This window comes from Oncorhynchus gorbuscha, linkage group LG14, assembly GCF_021184085.1.
Source record: "Oncorhynchus gorbuscha isolate QuinsamMale2020 ecotype Even-year linkage group LG14, OgorEven_v1.0, whole genome shotgun sequence".
In the NCBI taxonomy this organism is placed as follows: domain Eukaryota; kingdom Metazoa; phylum Chordata; class Actinopteri; order Salmoniformes; family Salmonidae; genus Oncorhynchus; species Oncorhynchus gorbuscha.
Genome location: NC_060186.1, coordinates 72812536 through 72834599, shown reverse-complemented (window position 1 = coordinate 72834599; position 22064 = coordinate 72812536). Strand labels below are relative to the sequence as shown.

General features: G+C 52.1%; 1 protein-coding gene across 1 annotated transcript in view; it reads left to right on the top strand.

Annotated features, from left to right (window-relative positions):
* Positions 1-22064, top strand: part of LOC123995391 (neurexin-3-like) — an 834015-nt gene that overhangs the window by 785611 nt on the left and 26340 nt on the right. The window contains exon 24 of the mRNA XM_046298964.1: positions 2196-2274. Coding sequence (XP_046154920.1) covers positions 2196-2274 — 79 coding nt within the window. The remainder of the gene's footprint in view (positions 1-2195; positions 2275-22064) is intronic.

Below are 22064 nucleotides of genomic sequence, written 5' to 3'. Positions count from 1 at the left end.
CTAGGTATTTAGTATAGGCTGGCTAGGTATTTAGTACAGGCTGGCTAGGTATTTAGTATAGGCTGTCTAGATATCTAGTATAGGCTGGCTAGGTATTTAGTACAGGCTGGCTAGGTATTTAGTATAGGCTGTCTAGATATTTAGTATAGGCTGTCTAGGTATCTAGTATAGGCTGGCTAGGTATTTAGTATAGGCTGTCTAGATATCTAGTATAGGCTGGCTAGGTATTTAGTACAGGCTGGCTAGGTATTTAGTATAGGCTGTCTAGATATTTAGTATAGGCTGTCTAGGTATCTAGTATAGGCTGGCTAGGTATTTAGTACAGGCTGGCTAGGTATTTAGTACAGGCTGGTTAGGTATCTAGTATAGGCTGTCTAGATATCTAGTATAGGCTGGCTAGGTATTTAGTACAGGCTGGCTAGGTATTTAGTACAGGCTGGCTAGGTATCTAGTATAGGCTGTCTAGATATCTAGTATAGGCTGGCTAGGTATTTAGTACAGGCTGGCTAGGTATTTAGTACAGGTTGGCCAGATATCTAGTATTGGCTGTCTAGATATCTAGTATAGGCTTGCTAGGTATTTAGTACAGGCTAGCTAGGTATTTAGTATACGCTGTCTAGATATCTAGTATAGGCTGGCTAGGTATTTAGTACAGGCTGGCTAGGTATCTAGTATAGGTTGGCCAGATATCTAGTACAGGTTGGCCAGATATATAGTACAGGTTGGCCAGATATCTAGTACAGGTTGGCCAGATATATAGTACAGGTTGGCCAGATATATAGTACAGGTTGGCCAGATATCTAGTACAGGTTGGCCAGATATATAGTACAGGTTGGCCAGATATATAGTACAGGTTGGCCAGATATCTAGTACAGGTTGGCCAGATATCTAGTACAGGTTGGCCAGATATATAGTACAGGTTGGCCAGATATCTAGTACAGGTTGGCCAGATATCTAGTACAGGTTGGCCAGATATCTAGTACAGGTTGGCCAGATATATAGTACAGGTTGGCCAGATATATAGTACAGGTTGGCCAGATATAGAGTACAGGTTGGCCAGATATCTAGTACAGGTTGGCCAGATATCTAGTACAGGTTGGCCAGATATATAGTACAGGTTGGCCAGATATCTAGTACAGGTTGGCCAGATATCTAGTACAGGTTGGCCAGATATTTAGTATAGGCTGGCTAGGTATTTAGTACAGGCTGGCTAGGTATTTAGTACAGGCTGGCTAGGTATTTAGTACAGGCTGTCTAGGTATTTAGTAAAGACTGTCTAGGTATTTAGTACAGGCTGTCTAGGTATTTAGTAAAGACTGTCTAGGTATTTAGTACAGGCTGGCTAGGTATTTAGTACAGGCTGTCTAGGTATTTAGTACAGGCTGTCTAGGTATTTAGTACAGGCTGTCTTGGTATTTAGTACATGCTGTATAAGTATTTAGTACATGCTGTCTTGGTATTTAGTACAGGCTGTCTAGTTATTTAGTACAGGCTGTCTAGGTATTTAGTACAGGCTGTATAAGTATTTAGTACAGGCTGTCTAGGTATTTAGTACAGCCTGTCTAGGTATTTAGTATAGGCTGTCTAGGTATTTAGTACAGACTGTCTAGGTATTTAGTACAGGCTGTCTAGGTATTTAGTACAGGCTGTCTAGGTATTTAGTACAGACTGTCTAGGTATTTAGTACAGGCTGTCTAGGTATTTAGTATAGGCTGTCTAGGTATTTAGTATAGGCTGTCTAGGTATTTAGTATAGGCTGTCTAGGTATTTAGTACAGACTGTCTAGGTATTTAGTACAGGCTGTCTAGGTATTTAGTATAGGCTGTCTAGGTATTTAGTATAGGCTGTCTAGGTATTTAGTACAGACTGTCTAGGTATTTAGTACAGGCTGTCTAGGTATTTAGTATAGGCTGTCTAGGTATTTAGTATAGGCTGTCTAGGTATTTAGTACAGACTGTCTAGGTATTTATTACAGGCTGTCTAGGTATTTAGTACAGGCTGGTAGTAGGAGACTGGATGTGCTCTATTGCCTCTCTAGGTTGTCTTCTGGTGGGGTCAATCTTCCATACAGATATATTTAACTTAGGTGACTGTATGGGTCCATTGTCTGCCACAATGTCTGTGATGTGCAGCCTCTCACCATGTTCTCTGCTGTCTCTTCTCTGTCTGTCCCGGTGTCGCGCCTGCCCCGACAGACGACAGATGACATAGTATCGTCGGCGGAGTGCTCCAGCGACGACGAGGATCTGGAGGAGTGTGATTCCGGACACGCAGGTGGGATGGGTGTGTCGAGTTGTGCTTTGCTCAGACCTACCACTCTATTTTTATTCCTTTGATTGATTTGCAACCAAACCCCCCCCAAAAAGAGGATCGTTCTCTTCTAAGCATCAGGTCCCATGGGAGCCTAAAGTGTAACTTCAGAATACTCCCTAAAAGCACCATGAGATACAGTAGTAAGGGTCTGAGGGTTTCAGCTATACATATGTGGAAAGTTGAAAGAGCTCCAAGCACTTTGAAGTTGATGAAAGTAAATCCTTAGCAGGCCCTCTGTAGAAAAGTCACTTTTGAAGTTTTGAAGTAATATTTATGCTCCAAACTCTGAGTAAATGTATTCATAGTTCTACACACCCGCATATGTTATAGTGTTGTAGTCTGTAATACAGTTGGATTATAGTCTCTGATACAAATTACACCAAGCGGTGGGGCCTCTGGTCGTTAACATGGTTAAAAGCGTGAATACTAAATTGTTTTCTCTCAGCATTCAAAGGAGAGCAAACTTTCAATCAAAACGTACCAAATTAGTATCAAGCTCCATGTTCACACTGATGCTTCAAAATGTATCTGTCCTGTTCTACATGGTTGACATGTTCCTTGCTGTGTGTGTGTGCTTCTTCTCGACAGAGGATACATTTTGAGATTATTTTTTATAAGGGAACAAAAATGCTTTCAGCATAGATACTGTGATATGTATCAGACTAACAACAACAGACCCAGTCCCCCCCCCCCTCTCTCTTCTTGTGATATGTAGCAGACTAACAACAACAGACCCAGTCCTCCCCCCTCTCTCTTCTTGTGATATGTAGCAGACTAACAACAACAGACCCAGTCCCCCCCCCTCTCTCTTCTTGTGATATGTATCAGACTAACAACAACAGACCCAGTCCTCCCCCTCTCTCTTCTTGTGATATGTAGCAGACTAACAACAACAGACCCAGTCCTCCCCCTCTCTCTTCTTGTGATATGTATCAGACTAACAACAACAGACCCAGTCCCCCCTCTCTCTTCTTGTGATATGTATCAGACTAACAACAACAGACCCAGTCCTCCCCCTCTCTCTTCTTGTGATATGTATCAGACTAACAACAACAGACCCAGTCCTCCCCCCTCTCTCTTCTTGTGATATGTAGCAGACTAACAACAACAGACCCAGTCCTCCCCCTCTCTCTTCTTGTGATATGTAGCAGACTAACAACAACAGACCCAGTCCCCCCTCTCTCTTCTTGTGATATGTAGCAGACTAACAACAACAGACCCAGTCCTCCCCCTCTCTCTTCTTGTGATATGTAGCAGACTAACAACAACAGACCCAGTCCTCCCCCTCTCTCTTCTTGTGATATGTAGCAGACTAACAACAACAGACCCAGTCCGCCCCCCCCCCTCTCTTCTTGTGATATGTAGCAGACTAACAACAACAGACCCAGTCCTCCCCCTCTCTCTTCTTGTGATATGTAGCAGACTAACAACAACAGACCCAGTCCTCCCCCTCTCTCTTCTTGTGATATGTAGCAGACTAACAACAACAGACCCAGTCCTCCCCCTCTCTCTTCTTGTGATATGTAGCAGACTAACAACAACAGACCCAGTCCTCCCCCTCTCTCTTCTTGTGATATGTAGCAGACTAACAACAACAGACCCAGTCCGCCCCCTCTCTCTTCTTGTGATATGTAGCAGACTAACAACAACAGACCCAGTCCCCCCCTCTCTCTTCTTGTGATATGTAGCAGACTAACAACAACAGACCCAGTCCTCCCCCCTCTCTCTTCTTGTGATATGTAGCAGACTAACAACAACAGACCCAGTCCTCCCCCTCTCTCTTCTTGTGATGTGTAGCAGACTAACAACAACAGACCCAGTCCGCCCCCCTCTCTCTTCTTGTGATATGTAGCAGACTAACAACAACAGACCCAGTCCTCCCCCTCTCTCTTCTTGTGATATGTAGCAGACTAACAACAACAGACCCAGTCCTCCCCCTCTCTCTTCTTGTGATATGTAGCAGACTAACAACAACAGACCCAGTCCTCCCCCTCTCTCTTCTTGTGATATGTAGCAGACTAACAACAACAGACCCAGTCCTCCCCCTCTCTCTTCTTGTGATATGTAGCAGACTAACAACAACAGACCCAGTCCCCCCTCTCTCTTCTTGTGATGTGTAGCAGACTAACAACAACAGACCCAGTCCGCCCCCCTCTCTCTTCTTGTGATATGTAGCAGACTAACAACAACAGACCCAGTCCGCCCCCTCTCTCTTCTTGTGATATGTAGCAGACTAACAACAACAGACCCAGTCCTCCCCCTCTCTCTTCTTGTGATATGTAGCAGACTAACAACAACAGACCCAGTCCTCCCCCCTCTCTCTTCTTGTGATATGTAGCAGACTAACAACAACAGACCCAGTCCTCCCCCCCTCTCTCTTCTTGTGATATGTAGCAGACTAACAACAACAGACCCAGTCCTCCCCCCTCTCTCTTCTCTCTTTCTCCTGTTTGGTCCTTTTGTTTCCTTACACGTTGGAGCCTTACCTGAAACACTCTAATAGACATCAGATATCCTCCAACTTCTGTGTGCATCGTTTCTCTCTCTCCTGCTACACCACACATAGTTGTCACCAGGTTGAAGTGAGTTATAACTCTCAGTAGTGTGAAATAATAATAATAATAAAAATAATGATAACGCATAATGCCAGAGCTGAGCAGGAAGTAGATTTGAAATGGAAACATATCACTTGTTTTGAGACAACTTGGGTTTAGGAGTGGTTTGCTGCACGCTAATATTAATGATAAGCTGTCTGTCATGTCCCCAACAGAGCTCAGCTCAGCCCCATCAGAGCAGAGCCAATCATATTGTCTGTCATGAGGATAATTCATCCAGATACACTCCTACTAGTCCTGAAAATGAATAACTACAAGCAAATATTGACATAAACTACCCAGAACAGACATCCCCATTCAAGTCACCGTTCTGTGGATGGTAAATGTTGCAGGGGACTATTGAATATTAAAATTCTATGACTATTGTGTGAAGGGCCTCTCTCACTCTCTCCTCTCCTGAATCCATGTGGAAGTCATTCTCCACCTCTCACCTCCCTCCTGTGGAAGTCATTCTTCCCCTCTCCTCCCTCCTGTGGAAGTCATTCTCCCCCTCTCTACTCTCCTGTGGAAGTCATTCTCCGCCTCTCTACCAACCTGTGGAAGTCATTCTCCCCCTCTCTACCAACCTGTGGAAGTCATTCTCCCCCTCCTGTGGAAGTCATTCTCCCCCTCCTGTGGAAGTAATTCTCCCCCTCTCTACCTTCCCTTGGAAGTAATTCTCCCCCTCTCTACCTTCCCTTGGAAGTCATTCTCCCCCTCCTGTGGATGTCATTCTCCCCCTCTCTACCCTCCTGTGGAAGTCATTGTCCCCCTCTCTACCCTCCTGTGGAAGTCATTCTCCGCCTCTCTACCATCCTGTGGAAGTCATTCTCCCCCTCTCTACCAACCTGTGGAAGTCCTTCTTCCCCTCTCTACCCTCCTGTGGAAGTCATTCTCCCCCTCCCCTCTCTATTCTCTCCCTCTCCCTCCCCTCCAACCTGTTATTCTCTCCCTCTCTACCAACCTGGAAGTCATTCTTCCCCTCCCCTCCTCATTCTCTCCCCCTTCTCTCCCCTCCTGTGGAAGTCATTCTCACCCTCTCTACCCTCCTGTGGAATTCATTCTCCCCCTCTCCCTCCCCTCCTGTGGAAGTCATTCTCTCCCTCTCCCTCCCCTCCTGTGGAAGTCTTTCTCTCCCTCTCCCTCCCCTCCTGTGGAAGTCATTCTCCCCCTCTCTACCAACCTGTGGAAGTCATTCTCTCCCCTTCTCTACCCTCCTGTGGAAGTCATTCTCCCCTTCTCTACCAACCTGTGGAAGTCCTTCTTCCCCTCTCTACCCTCCTGTGGAAGTCATTCTCCCCCTCTCTACCAACCTGTGGAAGTCATTATTCCCCTCTCTACCCTCCTGTGGAAGTCATTCTCCCCCTCTCTACCCTCCTGTGGAAGTCATTCTCCCCCTCTCTACCCTCCTGTGGAAGTCATTCTCCCCCTCTCTACCCTCCTGTGGAAGTCATTCTCCCCCTCTCTACTAACCTGTGGAAGTCATTCTCCCCCTCTCTAACATCCTGTGGAGTCATTCATTCTCTCCCTCCTGTGGAAGTCATTCTCCCTCCCCTCCTGTGGAAGTCATTCTCTCTCCCCTCGTGTGGAAGTCATTCTCTCATCCTGTCCCTCCCCTCCTGTGGAAGTCCTTCTCCCCTCCTTCTCTCCCCTCCTGTGGAGGTCATTCTCTCCCCTCCTGTGGAAGTCCTCTCCCTCCCCTCCTGTGGAAGTCATTCTCCCCTCCCTCTCTCCACTCCTGTGGAAGTTTTTCTCTCCCTCTCCCTCCCCTCCTGTGGAAGTCATTCTCCCACTCTCTACCAACCTGTGGAAGTCATTCTCTTCCCTTCTCTCCCCTCCTGTGGAAGTCATTCTCTCCTGTGGAAGTCTCCCTCCCCTCCTGTGGAAGTCATTCTCTCCCTCTCCCTCCCCTCCAGTGGAAGTCATTCTTCCCCTCTCTCCCCTCCTGTGGAAGTCATTCTCTCCAGTGGAAGTCATTCTCTCCCCTTCTCTCCCCCTCTCCCTCCCCTCCTGTGGAAGTCATTCTCCCCCTTCCCTCTCTCCCTCCCTCCTGTGGAAGTCATTCTCTCCCCTTCTCTCCCCTCCTGTGGAAGTCTTTCTCCCCCTCTCTACCAACCTGTGAAAGTCACTCTCCCCCTATCTACCATCCTGTGGAATTCATTCTCCCCATCTCTACAATCCTATGGAAGTCATTCTCCCCCTCTCTACCAACCTGTGGAAGTCATTCTCCCCCTCTCTACCCTCCTGTGGAAGTCATTCTCCCCTTCTCTACCAACCTGTGGAAGTCCTTCTTCCCCTCTCTACCCTCCTGTGGAAGTCATTCTCCCCCTCTCTACCAACCTGTGGAAGTCATTATTCCCCTCTCTACCCTCCTGTGGAAGTCATTCTCCCCCTCTCTACCCTCCTGTGGAAGTCATTCGCCCCCTCTCTACCCTCCTGTGGAAGTCATTCTCCCCCTCTCTACTAACCTTTGGAAGTCATTCTCCCCCTCTCTAACATCCTGTGGAAGTCATTCTCTCCCCTTCTCTCCCCTCGTGTGGAAGTCATTCTCTCCCTGTCCCTCCCCTCCTGTGGAAGTCCTTCTCCCCTTCTCTCCCCTCCTGTGGAAGTCATTCTCTCCCTCTCCCTCCCCTCCTGTGGAAGTCATTCTCCCCTTCTCTCCACTCCTGTGGAAGTTTTTCTCTCCCTCTCCCTCCCCTCCTGTGGAAGTCATTCTCCCACTCTCTACCAACCTGTGGAAGTCATTCTCTTCCCTTCTCTCCCCTCCTGTGGAAGTCATTCTCTCACTCTCCCTCCCCTCCTGTGGAAGTCATTCTCGCCTTCTCTCCCCTCCTGTGGAAGTCATTCTCTCCCTCTCCCTCCCCTCCTGTGGAAGTCATTCTCCCCTTCTCTCCCCTCCTGTGGAAGTCATTCGCTCCCTCTCCCTCCCCTCCTGTGGAAGTCATTCTCTCCCCTTCTCTCCCCTCCTGTGGAAGTCATTCTCTCCCTCCCCTCCTGTGGAAGTCCTTCTCCCCTTCTCTCCCCTCCTGTGGAAGTCATTCTCCCCCTCTCTACCCTCCTGTGGAAGTCATTCTCCCCTTCTCTACCAACCTGTGGAAGTCCTTCTTCCCCTCTCTACCCTCCTGTGGAAGTCATTCTCCCCCTCTCTACCAACCTGTGGAAGTCATTATTCCCCTCTCTACCCTCTTGGGGAAGTCATTCTCCCCCTCTCTACCCTCCTGTGGAAGTCATTCGCCCCCTCTCTACCCTCCTGTGGAAGTCATTCTCCCCCTCTCTACTAACCTGTGGAAGTCATTCTCCCCCTCTCTAACATCCTGTGGAAGTCATTCTCTCCCCTTCTCTCCCCTCGTGTGGAAGTCATTCTCTCCCTGTCCCTCCCCTCCTGTGGAAGTCCTTCTCCCCTTCTCTCCCCTCCTGTGGAAGTCATTCTCTCCCTCTCCCTCCCCTCCTGTGGAAGTCATTCTCCCCTTCTCTCCACTCCTGTGGAAGTTTTTCTCTCCCTCTCCCTCCCCTCCTGTGGAAGTCATTCTCCCACTCTCTACCAACCTGTGGAAGTCATTCTCTTCCCTTCTCTCCCCTCCTGTGGAAGTCATTCTCTCACTCTCCCTCCCCTCCTGTGGAAGTCATTCTCGCCTTCTCTCCCCTCCTGTGGAAGTCATTCTCTCCCTCTCCCTCCCCTCCTGTGGAAGTCATTCTCCCCTTCTCTCCCCTCCTGTGGAAGTCATTCGCTCCCTCTCCCACCCCTCCTGTGGAAGTCATTCTCTCCCCTTCTCTCCCCTCCTGTGGAAGTCATTCTCTCCCTCTCCCTCCCCTCCTGTGTAAGTCATTCTCTCCCCTTCTCTCCCCTCCTGTGGATGTCATTCTCTCCCCTTCTCCTCCCTCCTGTGGAAGTCATTCTCTCTCCCCTCCTGTGGAAGTCATTCTCTCTCCCCTCCTTGGAAGTCATTCTCTCCCTCTCCTTCCCCTCCTGTGGAAGTCATTCTCTCCCCTTCTCCCCCTCCTGTGGAAGTCTTTCTCCCCCTCTCTACCAACCTGTGAAAGTCACTCTCCCCCTATCTACCATCCTGTGGAATTCATTCTCCCCATCTCTACAATCCTATGGAAGTCATTCTCCCCCTCTCTACCAACCTGTGGAAGTCATTCTCCCCCTCTCTACCCTCCTGTGGAAGTCATTCTCCCCTTCTCTACCAACCTGTGGAAGTCCTTCTTCCCCTCTCTACCCTCCTGTGGAAGTCATTCTCCCCCTCTCTACCAACCTGTGGAAGTCATTCTCCCCCTCTCTACCCTCTTGGGGAAGTCATTCTCCCCCTCTCTACCCTCCTGTGGAAGTCATTCGCCCCCTCTCTACCCTCCTGTGGAAGTCATTCTCCCCCTCTCTACTAACCTGTGGAAGTCATTCTCCCCCTCTCTAACATCCTGTGGAAGTCATTCTCTCCCCTTCTCTCCCCTCGTGTGGAAGTCATTCTCCCCCTCTCTACCAACCTGTGGAAGTCATTCTCTTCCCTTCTCTCCCCTCCTGTGGAAGTCATTCTCTCACTCTCCCTCCCCTCCTGTGGAAGTCATTCTCGCCTTCTCTCCCCTCCTGTGGAAGTCATTCTCTCCCTCTCCCTCCCCTCCTGTGGAAGTCATTCTCCCCTTCTCTCCCCTCCTGTGGAAGTCATTCGCTCCCTCTCCCTCCCCTCCTGTGGAAGTCATTCTCTCCCCTTCTCTCCCCTCCTGTGGAAGTCATTCTCTCCCTCTCCCTCCCCTCCTGTGGAAGTCATTCTCTCCCCTTCTCTCCCCTCCTGTGGAAGTCATTCTCTCCCCTTCTCTTCCCTCCTGTGGAAGTCATTCTCTCTCCCCTCCTGTGGAAGTCATTCTCTCTCCCCTCCTTGGAAGTCATTCTCTCCCTCTCCTTCCCCTCCTGTGGAAGTCATTCTCTCCCCTTCTCTCCCCTCCTGTGGAAGTCTTTCTCTCCCTCTCCCTCCCCTCCTGTGGAAGTCATTCTCCCCCTCTCTACCAACCTGTGAAAGTCACTCTCCCCCTATCTACCATCCTGTGGAATTCATTCTCCCCATCTCTACAATCCTATGGAAGTCATTCTCCCCCTCTCTACCCTCCTGTGGAAGTCATTCTCCCCTTCTCTACCAACCTGTGGAAGTCCATCTTCCCCTCTCTACCCTCCTGTGGAAGTCATTCTCCCCCTCTCTACCAACCTGTGGAAGTCATTATTCCCCTCTCTACCCTCTTGTGGAAGTCATTCTCCCCCTCTCTACCCTCCTGTGGAAGTCATTCGCCCCCTCTCTACCCTCCTGTGGAAGTCATTCTCCCCCTCTCTACTAACCTGTGGAAGTCATTCTCCCCCTCTCTACCATCCTGTGGAAGTCATTCTCTCCCTCTCTACCATCCTGTGGAAGTCATTCTCTCCCCTTCTCTCCCCTCCTGTGGAAGTCATTCTCTCCCTCTCCCTCCCCTCCTGTGGAAGTCATTCTCTCCCTTTCTCTCCCCTCCTGTGGATGTCATTCTCTCCCCTTCTCTCCCCTCCTGTGGAAGTCTTTCTCTCCCTCTCCCTCCCCTCCCGTGGAAGTCATTCTCCCCCTCTCTACCATCCTGTGGAATTCATTCTCCCCCTCTCTACCATCCTGTGGAATTCATTCTCCCCCTCTCTACCATCCTGTGGAATGCATTCTCCCCTTCTCTCCACTCCTGTGGAAGTCTTTCTCTCCCTCTCCCTCCCCTCCTGTGGAAGTCATTCTCACCTCTCTACCAACCTGTGGAAGTCATTCTCTCCCCTTCTCTCCCCTCCTGTGGAAGTCATTCTCTCGCTCTCCCTCCCCTCCTGTGGAAGTCATTCTCCCCTTCTCTCCCCTCCTGTGGAAGTCATTCTCTCCCTCTCCCTCCCCTCCTGTGGAAGTCATTCTCCCCTTCTCTCCCCTCCTGTGGAAGTCATTCTCTCCCTCTCCCTCCCCTCCTGTGGAAGTCATTCTCCCCCTCTCTACCATCCTGTGGAATTCATTCTCCCCTTCTCTCCACTCCTGTGGAAGTCTTTCTCTCCCTCTCCCTCCCCTCCTGTGGAAGTCCTTCTCCCCTTCTCTCCACTCCTGTGGAAGTCATTCTCCCCCTCTCTACCATCCTGTGGAATTCATTCTCCCCTTCTCTCCACTCCTGTGGAAGTCATTCTCCCCCTCTCTACCAACCTGTGGAAGTCATTCTCTCCCCTTCTCTGCCCTCCTGTGGAAGTCTTTCTCTCCCTCTCCCTCCCCTCCTGTGGAAGTCATTCTCCCCTTCTCTCCCCTCCTGTGGAAGTCATTCTCTCCCTCTCCCTCCCCTCCTGTGGAAGTCATTCTCCCCTTCTCTCCCCTCCTGTGGAAGTCATTCTCTCCCTCTCCCTCCCCTCCTGTGGAAGTCATTCTCCCCCTCTCTACCATCCTGTGGAATTCATTCTCCCCTTCTCTCCACTCCTGTGGAAGTCTTTCTCTCCCTCTCCCTCCCCTCCTGTGGAAGTCCTTCTCCCCTTCTCTCCACTCCTGTGGAAGTCATTCTCCCCCTCTCTACCATCCTGTGGAATTCATTCTCCCCTTCTCTCCACTCCTGTGGAAGTCATTCTCCCCCTCTCTACCATCCTGTGGAATTCATTCTCCCCTTCTCTCCACTCCTGTGGAAGTCTTTCTCTCCCTCTCCCTCCCCTCCTGTGGAAGTCATTCTCACCTCTCTACCAACCTGTGGAAGTCATTCTCTCCCCTTCTCTCCCCTCCTGTGGAAGTCATTCTCTCCCTCTCCCTCCCCTCCTGTGGAAGTCATTCTCCCCTTCTCTCCCCTCCTGTGGAAGTCATTCTCTCCCTCTCCCTCCCCTCCTGTGGAAGTCATTCTCACCTTCTCTCCCCTCCTGTGGAAGTCATTCTCTCCCTCTCCCTCCCCTCCTGTGGAAGTCATTCTCCCCCTCTCTACCATCCTGTGGAATTCATTCTCCCCTTCTCTCCACTCCTGTGGAAGTCTTTCTCTCCCTCTCCCTCCCCTCCTGTGGAAGTCCTTCTCCCCTTCTCTCCCCTCCTGTGGAAGTCATTCTCTCCCCTTCTCTCCACTCCTGTGGAAGTCATTCTCTCCCCTTCTCTCCACTCCTGTGGAAGTCATTCTCCCCCTCTCTACCATCCTGTGGAATTCATTCTCCCCTTCTCTCCACTCCTGTGGAAGTATTTCTCTCCCTCTCCCTCCCCTCCTGTGGAAGTCATTCTCCCCCTCTCTACCAACCTGTGGAAGTCATTCTCTCCCCTTCTCTCCCCTCCTGTGGAAGTCTTTCTCTCCCTCCCCTCCTGTGGAAGTCATTCTCTCCCCTTCTCTCCCCTCCTGTGGAAGTCTTTCTCTCCCTCTCCCTCCCCTCCTGTGGAAGTCATTCTCTCCCCTTCTCTCCCCTCCTGTGGAAGTCTTTCTCTCCCTCTCCCTCCCCTCCTGTGGAAGTCATTCTCCCCTTCTCTCCCCTCCTGTGGAAGTCATTCTCTCCCTCTCCCTCCCCTCCTGTGGAAGTCATTCTCCCCTTCTCTCCCCTCCTGTGGAAGTCATTCTCTCCCTCTCCCTCCCCTCCTGTGGAAGTCATTCTCCCCCTCTCTACCATCCTGTGGAATTCATTCTCCCCTTCTCTCCACTCCTGTGGAAGTCTTTCTCTCCCTCCCCTCCTGTGGAAGTCCTTCTCCCCTTCTCTCCACTCCTGTGGAAGTCATTCTCCCCCTCTCTACCATCCTGTGGAATTCATTCTCCCCTTCTCTCCACTCCTGTGGAAGTCATTCTCCCCCTCTCTACCATCCTGTGGAATTCATTCTCCCCTTCTCTCCACTCCTGTGGAAGTCTTTCTCTCCCTCTCCCTCCCCTCCTGTGGAAGTCATTCTCACCTCTCTACCAACCTGTGGAAGTCATTCTCTCCCCTTCTCTCCCCTCCTGTGGAAGTCATTCTCTCCCTCTCCCTCCCCTCCTGTGGAAGTCATTCTCCCCTTCTCTCCCCTCCTGTGGAAGTCATTCTCTCCCTCTCCCTCCCCTCCTGTGGAAGTCATTCTCACCTTCTCTCCCCTCCTGTGGAAGTCATTCTCTCCCTCTCCCTCCCCTCCTGTGGAAGTCATTCTCCCCCTCTCTACCATCCTGTGGAATTCATTCTCCCCTTCTCTCCACTCCTGTGGAAGTCTTTCTCTCCCTCTCCCTCCCCTCCTGTGGAAGTCCTTCTCCCCTTCTCTCCCCTCCTGTGGAAGTCATTCTCTCCCCTTCTCTCCACTCCTGTGGAAGTCATTCTCCCCCTCTCTACCATCCTGTGGAATTCATTCTCCCCTTCTCTCCACTCCTGTGGAAGTATTTCTCTCCCTCTCCCTCCCCTCCTGTGGAAGTCATTCTCCCCCTCTCTACCAACCTGTGGAAGTCATTCTCTCCCTTCTCTCCCCTCCTGTGGAAGTCTTTCTCTCCCTCTCCCTCCCCTCCTGTGGAAGTCATTCTCTCCCCTTCTCTCCCCTCCTGTGGAAGTCTTTCTCTCCCACTCCCTCCCCTCCTGTGGAAGTCATTCTCCCCTTCTCTCCCCTCCTGTGGAAGTCTTTCTCTCCCTCTCCCTCCCCTCCTGTGGAAGTCATTCTCCCCCTCTCTACCAACCTGTGAAAGTCACTCTCCCCCTATCTACCATCCTGTGGAATTCATTCTCCCTGTCTCTACCATCCTGTGGAAGTCATTCTCCCCCTCACTACCAACCTGTGGAAGTCATTCTCCCCCTCTCTACCATCCTGTGGAATTCATTCTCCCCTTCTCTCCACTCCTGTGGAAGTATTTCTCTCCCTCTCCCTCCCCTCCTGTGGAAGTCATTCTCACCTTCTCTCCCCTCCTGTGGAAGTCATTCTCTCCCTCTCCCTCCCCTCCTGTGGAAGTCATTCTCCCCCTCTCTACCATCCTGTGGAATTCATTCTCCCCTTCTCTCCACTCCTGTGGAAGTCTTTCTCTCCCTCTCCCTCCCCTCCTGTGGAAGTCCTTCTCCCCTTCTCTCCCCTCCTGTGGAAGTCATTCTCTCCCCTTCTCTCCACTCCTGTGGAAGTCATTCTCTCCCCTTCTCTCCACTCCTGTGGAAGTCATTCTCCCCTCTCTACCATCCTGTGGAATTCATTCTCCCCTTCTCTCCACTCCTGTGGAAGTATTTCTCTCCCTCTCCCTCCCCTCCTGTGGAAGTCATTCTCCCCCTCTCTACCAACCTGTGGAAGTCATTCTCTCCCCTTCTCTCCCCTCCTGTGGAAGTCTTTCTCTCCCTCCCCTCCTGTGGAAGTCATTCTCTCCCCTTCTCTCCCCTCCTGTGGAAGTCTTTCTCTCCCTCTCCCTCCCCTCCTGTGGAAGTCATTCTCCCCTTCTCTCCCCTCCTGTGGAAGTCATTCTCTCCCTCTCCCTCCCCTCCTGTGGAAGTCATTCTCCCCTTCTCTCCCCTCCTGTGGAAGTCATTCTCTCCCTCTCCCTCCCCTCCTGTGGAAGTCATTCTCCCCCTCTCTACCATCCTGTGGAATTCATTCTCCCCTTCTCTCCACTCCTGTGGAAGTCTTTCTCTCCCTCTCCCTCCCCTCCTGTGGAAGTCCTTCTCCCCTTCTCTCCACTCCTGTGGAAGTCATTCTCCCCCCTCTCTACCATCCTGTGGAATTCATTCTCCCCTTCTCTCCACTCCTGTGGAAGTCATTCTCCCCTCTCTACCATCCTGTGGAATTCATTCTCCCCTTCTCTCCACTCCTGTGGAAGTCTTTCTCTCCCTCTCCCTCCCCTCCTGTGGAAGTCATTCTCACCTCTCTACCAACCTGTGGAAGTCATTCTCTCCCCTTCTCTCCCCTCCTGTGGAAGTCATTCTCTCCCTCTCCCTCCCCTCCTGTGGAAGTCATTCTCCCCTTCTCTCCCCTCCTGTGGAAGTCATTCTCTCCCTCTCCCTCCCCTCCTGTGGAAGTCATTCTCACCTTCTCTCCCCTCCTGTGGAAGTCATTCTCTCCCTCTCCCTCCCCTCCTGTGGAAGTCATTCTCCCCCTCTCTACCATCCTGTGGAATTCATTCTCCCCTTCTCTCCACTCCTGTGGAAGTCTTTTCTCCCTCCCCTCCTGTGGAAGTCCTTCTCCCCTTCTCTCCCCTCCTGTGGAAGTCATTCTCTCCCCTTCTCTCCACTCCTGTGGAAGTCATTCTCCCCCTCTCTACCATCCTGTGGAATTCATTCTCCCCTTCTCTCCACTCCTGTGGAAGTATTTCTCTCCCTCTCCCTCCCCTCCTGTGGAAGTCATTCTCCCCCTCTCTACCAACCTGTGGAAGTCATTCTCTCCCCTTCTCTCCCCTCCTGTGGAAGTCTTTCTCTCCCTCTCCCTCCCCTCCTGTGGAAGTCATTCTCTCCCCTTCTCTCCCCTCCTGTGGAAGTCTTTCTCTCCCACTCCCTCCCCTCCTGTGGAAGTCATTCTCCCCTTCTCTCCCCTCCTGTGGAAGTCTTTCTCTCCCTCTCCCTCCCCTCCTGTGGAAGTCATTCTCCCCCTCTCTACCAACCTGTGAAAGTCACTCTCCCCCTATCTACCATCCTGTGGAATTCATTCTCCCTGTCTCTACCATCCTGTGGAAGTCATTCTCCCCCTCACTACCAACCTGTGGAAGTCATTCTCCCCCTCTCTACCAACCTGTGGAAGTCATTCTCCCCCTCTCTACCCTCCTGTGGAAGTCATTCTCCCCTTCTCTACCAACCTGTGGAAGTCCTTCTTCCCCTCTCTACCCTCCTGTGGAAGTCATTCTCCCCCTCTCTACCAACCTGTGGAAGTCATTCTTCCCCTCTCTACCAACCCGTGGAAGTCATTCTCTCCCTCTCCCTCCCCTCCTGTGGAAGTCATTCTCTCCCCTCCTGTGGAAGTCTTTCTCTCCCTCTCCCTCCCCTCCTGTGGAAGTCATTCTCCCCTTCTCTCCCCTCCTGTGGAAGTCATTCTCTCCCTCTCCCTCCCCTTCTGTGGAAGTCATTCTCTCCCTCTCCCTCCCCTCCTGTGGAAATCATTCTCTCCCCTTCTCTCCCCTCATGTGTAAGTCATTCTCTTCCCTCCTGTGGAAGTCATTCTCTCTCCCCTCCTGTGGAAGTCATTCGCCCCCTCTCTACCCTCCTGTGGAAGTCATTCTCCCCCTCTCTACTAACCTGTGGAAGTCATTCTCCCCCTCTCTAACATCCTGTGGAAGTCATTCTCTCCCCTTCTCTCCACTCCTGTGGAAGTCATTCTCCCCCTCTCTACCAACCTGTGGAAGTCATTCTCTCCCCTTCTCTGCCCTCCTGTGGAAGTCTTTCTCTCCCTCTCCCTCCCCTCCTGTGGAAGTCATTCTCCCCTTCTCTCCCCTCCTGTGGAAGTCATTCTCTCCCTCTCCCTCCCCTCCTGTGGAAGTCATTCTCCCCTTCTCTCCCCTCCTGTGGAAGTCATTCTCCCCCTCTCTACCCTCCTGTGGAAGTCATTCTCCCCTTCTCTACCAACCTGTGGAAGTCCTTCTTCCCCTCTCTACCCTCCTGTGGAAGTCATTCTCCCCCTCTCTACCAACCTGTGGAAGTCATTCTTCCCCTCTCTACCAACCCGTGGAAGTCATTCTCTCCCTCTCCCTCCCCTCCTGTGGAAGTCATTCTCTCCCCTCCTGTGGAAGTCTTTCTCTCCCTCTCCCTCCCCTCCTGTGGAAGTCATTCTCCCCTTCTCTCCCCTCCTGTGGAAGTCATTCTCTCCCTCTCCCTCCCCTCCTGTGGAAGTCATTCTCTCCCTCTCCCTCCCCTCCTGTGGAAATCATTCTCTCCCCTTCTCTCCCCTCCTGTGGAAGTCATTCTCTCTCCCCTCCTGTGGAAGTCATTCGCCCCCTCTCTACCCTCCTGTGGAAGTCATTCTCCCCCTCTCTACTAACGTGTGGAAGTCATTCTCCCCCTCTCTAACATCCTGTGGAAATCATTCTCTCCCCTTCTCTCCACTCCTGTGGAAGTCATTCTCCCCCTCTCTACCAACCTGTGGAAGTCATTCTCTCCCCTTCTCTGCCCTCCTGTGGAAGTCTTTCTCTCCCTCTCCCTCCCCTCCTGTGGAAGTCATTCTCCCCTTCTCTCCCATCCTGTGGAAGTCATTCTCTCCCTCTCCCTCTCCCTCCCCTCCTGTGGAAGTCATTCTCCCCTTCTCTCCCCTCCTGTGGAAGTCATTCTCTCCCTCTCCCTCCCCTCCTGTGGAAGTCATTCTCCATTTACATTTACATTTAAGTCATTTAGCAGACGCTCTTATCCAGAGCGACTTACAAATTGGTGCATTCACCTTATGACATCCAGTGGGACAGTCACCCTCTCTACCATCCTGTGGAATTCATTCTCCCCTTCTCTCCACTCCTGTGGAAGTCTTTCTCTCCCTCTCCCTCCCCTCCTGTGGAAGTCCTTCTCCCCTTCTCTCCACTCCTGTGGAAGTCATTCTCCCCCTCTCTACCATCCTGTGGAATTCATTCTCCCCTTCTCTCCACTCCTGTGGAAGTCATTCTCCCCCTCTCTACCATCCTGTGGAATTCATTCTCCCCTTCTCTCCACTCCTGTGGAAGTCTTTCTCTCCCTCTCCCTCCCCTCCTGTGGAAGTCATTCTCCCCTTCTCTCCCATCCTGTGGAAGTCATTCTCTCCCTCTCCCTCCCCTCCTGTGGAAGTCATTCTCCCCTTCTCTCCCCTCCTGTGGAAGTCATTCTCTCCCTCTCCCTCCCCTCCTGTGGAAGTCATTCTCCCCCTCTCTACCATCCTGTGGAATTCATTCTCCCCTTCTCTCCACTCCTGTGGAAGTCTTTCTCTCCCTCTCCCTCCCCTCCTGTGGAAGTCCTTCTCCCCTTCTCTCCACTCCTGTGGAAGTCATTCTCCCCCTCTCTACCATCCTGTGGAATTCATTCTCCCCTTCTCTCCACTCCTGTGGAAGTCATTCTCCCCTCTCTACCATCCTGTGGAATTCATTCTCCCCTTCTCTCCACTCCTGTGGAAGTCTTTCTCTCCCTCTCCCTCCCCTCCTGTGGAAGTCATTCTCACCTCTCTACCAACCTGTGGAAGTCATTCTCTCCCCTTCTCTCCCCTCCTGTGGAAGTCATTCTCTCCCTCTCCCTCCCCTCCTGTGGAAGTCATTCTCCCCTTCTCTCCCCTCCTGTGGAAGTCATTCTCTCCCTCTCCCTCCCCTCCTGTGGAAGTCATTCTCACCTTCTCTCCCCTCCTGTGGAAGTCATTCTCTCCCTCTCTCTCCCTCCCCTCCTGTGGAAGTCATTCTCCCCCTCTCTACCATCCTGTGGAATTCATTCTCCCCTTCTCTCCACTCCTGTGGAAGTCTTTCTCTCCCTCTCCCTCCCCTCCTGTGGAAGTCCTTCTCCCCTTCTCTCTCCTCCTGTGGAAGTCATTCTCTCCCCTTCTCTCCACTCCTGTGGAAGTCATTCTCCCCCTCTCTACCATCCTGTGGAATTCATTCTCCCCTTCTCTCCACTCCTGTGGAAGTATTTCTCTCCCTCTCCCTCCCCTCCTGTGGAAGTCATTCTCCCCCTCTCTACCAACCTGTGGAAGTCATTCTCTCCCCTTCTCTCCCCTCCTGTGGAAGTCTTTCTCTCCCTCTCCCTCCCCTCCTGTGGAAGTCATTCTCTCCCCTTCTCTCCCCTCCTGTGGAAGTCTTTCTCTCCCACTCCCTCCCCTCCTGTGGAAGTCATTCTCCCCTTCTCTCCCCTCCTGTGGAAGTCTTTCTCTCCCTCTCCCTCCCCTCCTGTGGAAGTCATTCTCCCCCTCTCTACCAACCTGTGAAAGTCACTCTCCCCCTCTCTACCAACCCGTGGAAGTCATTCTCTCCCTCTCCCTCCCCTCCTGTGGAAGTCATTCTCTCCCCTCCTGTGGAAGTCTTTCTCTCCCTCTCCCTCCCCTCCTGTGGAAGTCATTCTCCCCTTCTCTCCCCTCCTGTGGAAGTCATTCTCTCCCTCTCCCTCCCCTCCTGTGGAAGTCATTCTCTCCCTCTCCCTCCCCTCCTGTGGAAATCATTCTCTCCCCTTCTCTCCCCTCATGTGTAAGTCATTCTCTTCCCTCCTGTGGAAGTCATTCTCTCTCCCCTCCTGTGGAAGTCATTCGCCCCCTCTCTACCCTCCTGTGGAAGTCATTCTCCCCCTCTCTACTAACCTGTGGAAGTCATTCTCCCCCTCTCTAACATCCTGTGGAAGTCATTCTCTCCCCTTCTCTCCCCTCGTGTGGAAGTCATTCTCTCCCTGTCCCTCCCCTCCTGTGGAAGTCCTTCTCCCCTTCTCTCCCCTCCTGTGGAAGTCATTCTCTCCCTCTCCCTCCCCTCCTGTGGAAGTCATTCTCCCCTTCTCTCCACTCCTGTGGAAGTTTTTCTCCCCTTCTCTCCACTCCTGTGGAAGTCTTTCTCTCCCTCTCCCTCCCCTCCTGTGGAAGTCCTTCTCCCCTTCTCTCCCCTCCTGTGGAAGTCATTCTCTCCCCTTCTCTCCACTCCTGTGGAAGTCATTCTCCCCCTCTCTACCATCCTGTGGAATTCATTCTCCCCTTCTCTCCACTCCTGTGGAAGTATTTCTCTCCCTCTCCCTCCCCTCCTGTGGAAGTCATTCTCCCCCTCTCTACCAACCTGTGGAAGTCATTCTCTCCCCTTCTCTCCCCTCCTGTGGAAGTCTTTCTCTCCCTCTCCCTCCCCTCCTGTGGAAGTCATTCTCTCCCCTTCTCTCCCCTCCTGTGGAAGTCTTTCTCTCCCACTCCCTCCCCTCCTGTGGAAGTCATTCTCCCCTTCTCTCCCCTCCTGTGGAAGTCTTTCTCTCCCTCTCCCTCCCCTCCTGTGGAAGTCATTCTCCCCCTCTCTACCAACCTGTGAAAGTCACTCTCCCCTATCTACCATCCTGTGGAATTCATTCTCCCTGTCTCTACCATCCTGTGGAAGTCATTCTCCCCCTCACTACCAACCTTTGGAAGTCATTCTCCCCCTCTCTACCAACCTGTGGAAGTCATTCTCCCCCTCTCTACCCTCCTGTGGAAGTCATTCTCCCCTTCTCTACCAACCTGTGGAAGTCCTTCTTCCCCTCTCTACCCTCCTGTGGAAGTCATTCTCCCCCTCTCTACCAACCTGTGGAAGTCATTCTTCCCCTCTCTACCAACCCGTGGAAGTCATTCTCTCCCTCTCCCTCCCCTCCTGTGGAAGTCATTCTCTCCCCTCCTGTGGAAGTCTTTCTGTCCCTCTCCCTCCCCTCCTGTGGAAGTCATTCTCCCCTTCTCTCCCCTCCTGTGGAAGTCATTCTCTCCCTCTCTCTCCCCTCCTGTGGAAGTCATTCTCTCCCTCTCCCTCCCCTCCTGTGGAAATCATTCTCTCCCCTTCTCTCCCCTCATGTGTAAGTCATTCTCTTCCCTCCTGTGGAAGTCATTCTCTCTCCCCTCCTGTGGAAGTCATTCGCCCCCTCTCTACCCTCCTGTGGAAGTCATTCTCCCCCTCTCTACTAACCTGTGGAAGTCATTCTCCCCCTCTCTAACATCCTGTGGAAGTCATTCTCTCCCCTTCTCTCCACTCCTGTGGAAGTCATTCTCCCCCTCTCTACCAACCTGTGGAAGTCATTCTCTCCCCTTCTCTGCCCTCCTGTGGAAGTCTTTCTCTCCCTCTCCCTCCCCTCCTGTGGAAGTCATTCTCCCCTTCTCTCCCCTCCTGTGGAAGTCATTCTCTCCCTCTCCCTCCCCTCCTGTGGAAGTCATTCTCCCCTTCTCTCCCCTCCTGTGGAAGTCATTCTCTCCCTCTCCCTCCCCTCCTGTGGAAGTCATTCTCCCCCTCTCTACCATCCTGTGGAATTCATTCTCCCCTTCTCTCCACTCCTGTGGAAGTCTTTCTCTCCCTCTCCCTCCCCTCCTGTGGAAGTCCTTCTCCCCTTCTCTCCACTCCTGTGGAAGTCATTCTCCCCCTCTCTACCATCCTGTGGAATTCATTCTCCCCTTCTCTCCACTCCTGTGGAAGTCATTCTCCCCCTCTCTACCATCCTGTGGAATTCATTCTCCCCTTCTCTCCACTCCTGTGGAAGTCTTTCTCTCCCTCTCCCTCCCCTCCTGTGGAAGTCATTCTCACCTCTCTACCAACCTGTGGAAGTCATTCTCTCCCCTTCTCTCCCCTCCTGTGGAAGTCATTCTCTCCCTCTCCCTCCCCTCCTGTGGAAGTCATTCTCCCCTTCTCTCCCCTCCTGTGGAAGTCATTCTCTCCCTCTCCCTCCCCTCCTGTGGAAGTCATTCTCACCTTCTCTCCCCTCCTGTGGAAGTCATTCTCTCCCTCTCCCTCCCCTCCTGTGGAAGTCATTCTCCCCCTCTCTACCATCCTGTGGAATTCATTCTCCCCTTCTCTCCACTCCTGTGGAAGTCTTTCTCTCCCTCTCCCTCCCCTCCTGTGGAAGTCCTTCTCCCCTTCTCTCCCCTCCTGTGGAAGTCATTCTCTCCCCTTCTCTCCACTCCTGTGGAAGTCATTCTCCCCTCTCTACCATCCTGTGGAATTCATTCTCCCCTTCTCTCCACTCCTGTGGAAGTATTTCTCTCCCTCTCCCTCCCCTCCTGTGGAAGTCATTCTCCCCCTCTCTACCAACCTGTGGAAGTCATTCTCTCCCCTTCTCTCCCCTCCTGTGGAAGTCTTTCTCTCCCTCTCCCTCCCCTCCTGTGGAAGTCATTCTCTCCCCTTCTCTCCCCTCCTGTGGAAGTCTTTCTCTCCCACTCCCTCCCCTCCTGTGGAAGTCATTCTCCCCTTGTCTCCCCTCCTGTGGAAGTCTTTCTCTCCCTCTCCCTCCCCTCCTGTGGAAGTCATTCTCCCCTCTCTACCAACCTGTGAAAGTCACTCTCCCCTATCTACCATCCTGTGGAATTCATTCTCCCTGTCTCTACCATCCTGTGGAAGTCATTCTCCCCCTCACTACCAACCTGTGGAAGTCATTCTCCCCCTCTCTACCAACCTGTGGAAGTCATTCTCCCCCTCTCTACCCTCCTGTGGAAGTCATTCTCCCCTTCTCTACCAACCTGTGGAAGTCCTTCTTCCCCTCTCTACCCTCCTGTGGAAGTCATTCTCCCCCTCTCTACCAACCTGTGGAAGTCATTCTTCCCCTCTCTACCAACCCGTGGAAGTCATTCTCTCCCTCTCCCTCCCCTCCTGTGGAAGTCATTCTCTCCCCTCCTGTGGAAGTCTTTCTCTCCCTCTCCCTCCCCT